The sequence below is a fragment of the Oncorhynchus clarkii genome, unplaced genomic scaffold, assembly GCF_045791955.1.
Source record: "Oncorhynchus clarkii lewisi isolate Uvic-CL-2024 unplaced genomic scaffold, UVic_Ocla_1.0 unplaced_contig_6317_pilon_pilon, whole genome shotgun sequence".
In the NCBI taxonomy this organism is placed as follows: Eukaryota; Metazoa; Chordata; class Actinopteri; order Salmoniformes; family Salmonidae; genus Oncorhynchus; species Oncorhynchus clarkii.
The window spans coordinates 326,926-333,405 of record NW_027257941.1 but is presented as its reverse complement, the minus strand read 5'-3'; the positions used below and the strand labels follow the sequence as shown (position 1 = coordinate 333,405).

Genomic DNA, 6,480 nt, shown 5'->3' with positions numbered 1-6,480 from the left:
AAAGGTTGGTGACCATTGCTCTGACTTATGATCAGAGTCAAATACAGCATATTGCCTCTTTATAACGTCCCCAATATGTTCCAGGGGCACCGTACTACTATGGCCAACCTGTAAAACAACACCTATCATACTACTATGACTGACCCTGTAAAACAACACCTATCATACTACTATGGCCGACCCTGTAAAACAACACCTATCATACTACTATGACTGACCCTGTAAAACAACACCTATCATACTACTATGGCTGACCCTGTAGAACAACACCTATCATACTACTATGACTGACCCTGTAAAACAACACCTATCATACTACTATGGCTGACCCTGTAGAACAACACCTATCATACTACTATGACTGACCCTGTAAAACAACACCTATCATACTACTATGGCTGACCCTGTACAACAACACCTATCATACTACTGACCCTGTAAAACAACACCTATCATACTACTATGACTGACCCTGTAAAACAACACCTATCACACTACTATGACTGACCCTGTAAAACAACACCTATCATACTACTATGACTGACCCTGTAAAACAACACCTATCACACTACTATGACTGACCCTGTAAAACAACACCTATCATACTACTATGACTGACCCTGTAAAACAACACCTATCATACTACTATGACTGACCCTGTAAAACAACACCTATCATACTACTATGGCTGACCCTGTAAAACAACACCTATCATACTACTATGACTGACCCTGTAAAACAACACCTATCATACTACTATGACTGACCCTGTAAAACAACACCTATCATACTACTATGGCTGACCCTGTAAAACAACACCTATCATACTACTATGACTGACCCTGTAAAACAACACCTATCATACTACTATGGCTGACCCTGTAAAACAACACCTATCATACTACTATGGCTGACCCTGTAAAACAACACCTATCATACTACTATGACTGACCCTGTAAAACAACACCTATCATACTACTATGGCTGACCCTGTAAATCAGTTAAACCCACTCTTCCCCGGGCAGAACGCCATTGTAAATAATAATTTGTTCTTAAATGACTTGCCTAGTTAAATGATATATAAATGGTACAGATAGAGATTGCATTGCGTTGTCGATATAAGAGTCGATGGTATAGTCCTGATTTAGGCTGTTATCTTATTCCGTTACTCTGATGGACCAAAGACTCCTATTCATTCAATAGTTGGATGACGAAGCTTGAAGCTTTTTTTAAATTTTTATTAAGAAAAAACAACAACAACAACACTCTTAACAATGTACAGTCTATTTGACACAAGATCCTTCACATGTTACAGTGCACAAATATCATATTCACAAGCCTTCAATAAATGAGTCACGTCTGTAAAAACAAAAACTTCAATGTGAAGGCATATTTTGTACAAACACACATCAACTGGAAGGACAATACACGTCATAGCACAACCCACTGGGTTTTATCGAATACTCTGGCACTTTAAGAACAATTCCCACGGTCCATCATAGATTGTTAATTTTTTTTTTAAATCACACTGTCCAGTCACACGTTGTTAAAAACCCTGGTGAATAAGGTTGGTGTGGGTGGCACTGGTTTGGCAGAATGTCGACAGACTTGGAACTTCCAACCAATAAGAAAAGAAGGAAAAACCCTGGCATCAAAGATTTTTTAAAAGGTGACAAGATAATTAAGGGCTTGTGTAGAAGGAATAGTAAGCCATACTTTTAGAAACAGATGAGTCTTTGCTGTAGGAGTCAGTGGCAGTCAGACTCTCACCCTTTACAGTGGGGGAGTTCTCTGTGCCGGGTCCACTCAGAGGCGTACGTCTCCTTTTACACACCACGACCCCAGAGTCAGCTTTATCCGGGCCCAGCGTTGAAGAGTGAGTATCAGTCCACGTTGAAGCTATGTTACCAACACTACTGCCGTTGATCTCTTCCCCCTGAGCCTTGTCTTTGTCAGGCACAGACAGCTGGTCCTCTGGGAACCCAGTGGGGCTGGGTCTAGGGGACCACGGCAGGCCCGTGGTCACCTTTCTCTGGTAAGATCCTCTAGAGCTCCATCCTGCTGCCATGGAAGTGAAAGGAGAGTCTGGGTAGTAGGTGAGAGCGTGGGAGTTCTGTAGAGGCAGGGATTTAATCCCGTAAGGGAGCAGGCTGCTAGAGTAGTCCCCTTCATAGGAACTGAGATCCAGTTTGTTGGGGCCAGCTCCTCCCTGTTGCATGGAGATAAACCACCTCTGGGAGGCGCTGTCCTCTGGCTGAGGGGAAAAGAGACTGTTGGTCTGGGGTACTGTCCTCTCGCTGTTGTAGAAGCGGTTCTGGGGCAGGTTGTTGATGACCTGGTCCTGGAAGAAAGGCTGCATGGCGTAGCGAGCACCTGGGACGATCTGGTGGGAGCGGTGGGAGTCGGTGGGGGAGGGGGTCAGTCGGTCACCCTCTGGAGCTGTGTACATCCTAGAATATCATAGGAGAAGAGAGATGGAGAATGTACACTGGGTGGATAAAACATTAAGGACACCTGCTCTTTCCATGACACAGACTGACCAGGTGAATCCAGGTGAAAGCTATTATCACTTAATGATTTCACCTGTTAAATCCTCTTCAATCAGTGTAGATGAAGGGGAGGAGACAGGCTAAATAATTATTTTTAAGCCTTGAGACAATTGAGACATGGATTGTGTATGTGTGCCCTTCAGAGGGTGAATGGACAAGACAACAGATTCAAGGGGCTTTGAATGCGGTATGGTAGTAGGTGCCAGAGCCACGCCAGTCGCTGCTGGGTTTTTCACACTCAACAGTTTCCTGTGTGTATCAAGAATGGTCCACCAACACAAAGGACATCCAGACAATTTGACAAAGCATTGGAGTCTACACGGGGCCAGCCTCCCTGTGGAACGTTTTCGACAACTTGTAGAGTCTATGCTCTGACGAATTGAGGGGCTGCTGTGCAGGCAAAGGGGGCTGCAAACGCAATATTAGGAAGGTGTTCTTAATGTTTTGTACACTTGGTGTATAAGGAAATGTGACAGGGATAAGACATCACGCCAAAAAAAACTTTGTTGTGTTACAGTCATTTGTAAGTGAATATCAACATGACGGAAACATTAAAGATGCTCACGAATCATAGTTATCCCTGAATCCTTTTGCAAACGGGTTGTGGTCAATTTTCAGTTGTGTGATCTATGGAAAAAGAGAGTAGCAATTAGAAAACAGTGTTATAATGAGATAAATGGTGGAGAGAGAGAGAGAGAGAGCAGGGGGAGAGGAAAGAGAGAGAGAGAGCAGGGGGAGAGGACAGAGAGAGAGAGCAGGGGGAGAGAGCAGGGGGAGAGGACAGAGAGAGAGACAGAGAGCGAGGGGAGAGGACCGAGAGAGAGAGCAGGGGGAGAGGACAGAGAGAGAGAGCAGGGGGAGAGAGCAGGGGGAGAGGACCGAGAGAGAGAGAGAGCAGAGGGAGAGGACCGAGAGAGAGAGCAGGGGGAGAGGACAGAGAGAGAGAGAGCAGAGGGAGAGGACAGAGAGAGAGAGAGCAGAGGGAGCGGACAGAGAGAGAGAGAACGATAGTGAAAGATGCATTCTTACATCGGTGTTCTGATAGGCCGTGACGGCTATAAACTGGTTCTCAGGGAAGGTGAAGGTCTGGGTCTTTGGGTCACTGCTCATGTCCCCCAACCCCTCTGTCACCTCTACAATGTGTAGCCGCGGCTGATACTTATGAAGAGACTGAAGAACTATCATCTGTACACAGAGAAACCGAACAGAAAGTCAACGGAGAAGACTTATTTGTGGGCCAAATTCTATACGGGTGCAGCAGGTTGGATAGCCTAGCGGTAAGAGCGTTGGCCTAGTAACCGAAAGGGTGCTAGATCCAATCCCAGACCTAAATATCTGTCGTTCTGCCCCTGAACATATCTGTCGTTCTGCCCCACTGTTCCTAGGCCGTCATTGAAAATAAGAATTTGTTCTTAACTGACTTGCCTGGTTAAATAAAGGTCAAATAAATAAATAAATAATGACACATACCACTGACATCAAAGTTTATGCGAATGTTTTCAGGATTTGGCTTAATAAAGAAATCTATATGTATGTATGGATGATGTTCATAATAATAACAATAGGGGCGGCAGGGTAGCCTAGTGGTTAGAGCGTTGGACTAGTAACCGGAAGGTTGCGAGTTCAAACCCCCGAGCTGACAAGGTACAAATCTGTCGTTCTGCCCCTGAACAGGCAGTTAACCCACTGTTCCCAGGCCGTCATTGAAAATAAGAATTTGTTCTTAACTGACTTGCCTGGTTAAATAAAGGTAAAATAAAAAATAAAAAAAAATAAAAAAAAAATAAAATAAATATGTTGTTTATTTTGTTTTGCATTTAAAACAATGAGCCTGGAAGTTACACATTAACCACAGTAGGATTTTATTTTTTAAACGATGAAAATATTTTTTACATAAATCAATACATTCCCAAGGTTTATTAGAATATATTTATATTTCCTTAAAATGACCCCCCCCCCCCCCCCCCCCTCGCAGGTGGTATTTAAAAAAAGCATCACCTGTGCGTTGTTGTTACTGCCTCCTTTGTTGTTGGTGAGCTTCAGTTTGCCGAAGGAGATCTCCTGTCTCATCCAGTGTGCTCCCGTGTTGGGAGATTCAGGATGGACGTACATTTTGTTTCCTAAAAGAAGGAAAATTATTTTTTATTTAAAAATACATTTAAAAAAAGATTGTTTCATAATCGCTGTGGTTAGTGTAATCAAAACAACTATTTTAGAAGTCGTTTCTAATCTTTCTACTGCCTATAATTTCTAGGATCATACCCTGCATATTATTGGCCGCCTTTCCACAGGTGATCCATTTCCCGCCTTGGAACCTCCAGTGGTTGGGGTCCGCGAGCATGACCTCCACAAACACGTTGTAATGAGCAGAGAGATTCAGACCCATCAGGTTGAAACCCAGGAACGGGAACATCCGCCTGATAAACAGACAGGGATTCAAATGCGTCATTTTAAATGTGCCAGATCTGGTGAGAATTTGAGAACAAATTAATGTGTGGGTGGCGTTTCAGAGAATACAGTTTCACAACATCAAATATAAATACAATAATGATGATGGCATCCTTTTCAGTATTCAGGCGCCTTTTCCGTATTTTAATGGAGTTTGAGAGAATACAGTTTCACGACAGTATGAAAGCACACTCGGCACCCGCCGAACCGAAGCAGCTTTATCCGCTGGCCACGTCGCACTCACCTGCCCTGTTTGGTGATAATCATCTCGGTCTGATGACGGTGGAACCTGAGCCAGAGAGGCCGGTTGCAGAGGTAGACCTGAGCCCTCACCCCCGTGCCTGAGGGTAGGGGCACCGAGCCGATCCCGGAGCCGGTGCTGTATGGAGGGTAGAGACACCCACCCTGTCCTAACTGGTAGGCCGAACCGAACTGATTACGCCCCGCCGAGGAGAATCCCGTGGGAGGCAACACCGAGCTGAAGTGAAGCGATGTCGAATATCTGGATCCACCGGATGCCGTGTAAACGGTACCGGACTGAGAATAAGGGAATAATGAACATGGACTCGCCATGTCTCCAGTTTGCTTGGATGGGGGTGAGATATAATAGCGGTCTGGCCCGAGTCCGTCGGTGTATCGGCTAGCGCTGCCGGCCATAGCCGGGTCATCTGCACCCACCACCGGGGACTTTCTCCTCTCCTCCGGGCGGGGGGCGTCCTTGGGGGAAGGAAAGGTGTTGCTCTCTCCCTCTCCGAGCATGGTAATTTTTTTTTTGTCAGGTTAAGATTAAATGTTATTCGGTCCCACGGTCTTCTTCTTTTCTTCCAATTCTTCTCCGGGGCTTCTGTCAGAAGGGTTGGAGACGCACCGGAACCAGGGATCTTCTTGAAAAGTTCTGCATCCTTTGGAGAAATAAAAGTACAATATTTTTTTTTTATAAAAAAAAAAAAAAGTATATCCAAAATATCCCAATTAGAATCGCATAGGCTATAGACCTATACTCTCAACCGGGCTAACTGGCTATATAGGCTACTGTAAATCAAGAGGCAGGGAAGTCCTCCTGCCCGTCTGGCTGGCCGTGTGCACTGAGTTACCACTGTGTAAACTGACGAGCTGCTCCCCTGTGATAACCTGCACGGGTGATTACGTGATTCCCGTTTCACACTCCCAATTTGCTGTGAAGGCCATGGGTGTGGCTTTTAGGATGGATCGTGATAGATGGCTCAGTCCACATATATTTACCCTTTTTGGGGGGTGTGATATTTAACTGATATAAAAATAAAAAAAGTATGCTACACTACATCTCCCAGATAAGGACCTGTCAGAGAGGCATGAGTTTTATTCTGCTCTGTACATTTAAAAATAATACCTACTTCTCGTGGCCTATATTTAGCTTTTTATTATTATTATTATTATTATTATTTTAATACATTTTATTCATTTAGCAGACGGTCTTATTCAGAGTGACTTACAGTCAGTGTAT

At 44.4% G+C, this 6,480-nt stretch overlaps 1 protein-coding gene across 1 annotated transcript; it reads right to left on the bottom strand.

Annotated features, from left to right (window-relative positions):
* Positions 1–1,681: 1,681 nt before the first annotated feature.
* On the bottom strand, positions 1,682–5,804 carry LOC139394129 (eomesodermin-like). The gene is made up of 6 exons (XM_071142162.1): positions 5,242–5,804; positions 4,812–4,966; positions 4,548–4,669; positions 3,579–3,734; positions 3,115–3,176; positions 1,682–2,450 (listed from the first exon to the last, which is right to left on the bottom strand). The coding sequence occupies exons 1-6, from the start codon at positions 5,754–5,756 to the stop codon at positions 1,682–1,684; spliced, it is 1,779 nt and encodes a 592-aa protein (XP_070998263.1). The 5' UTR covers positions 5,757–5,804.
* Positions 5,805–6,480: the final 676 nt, after the last annotated feature.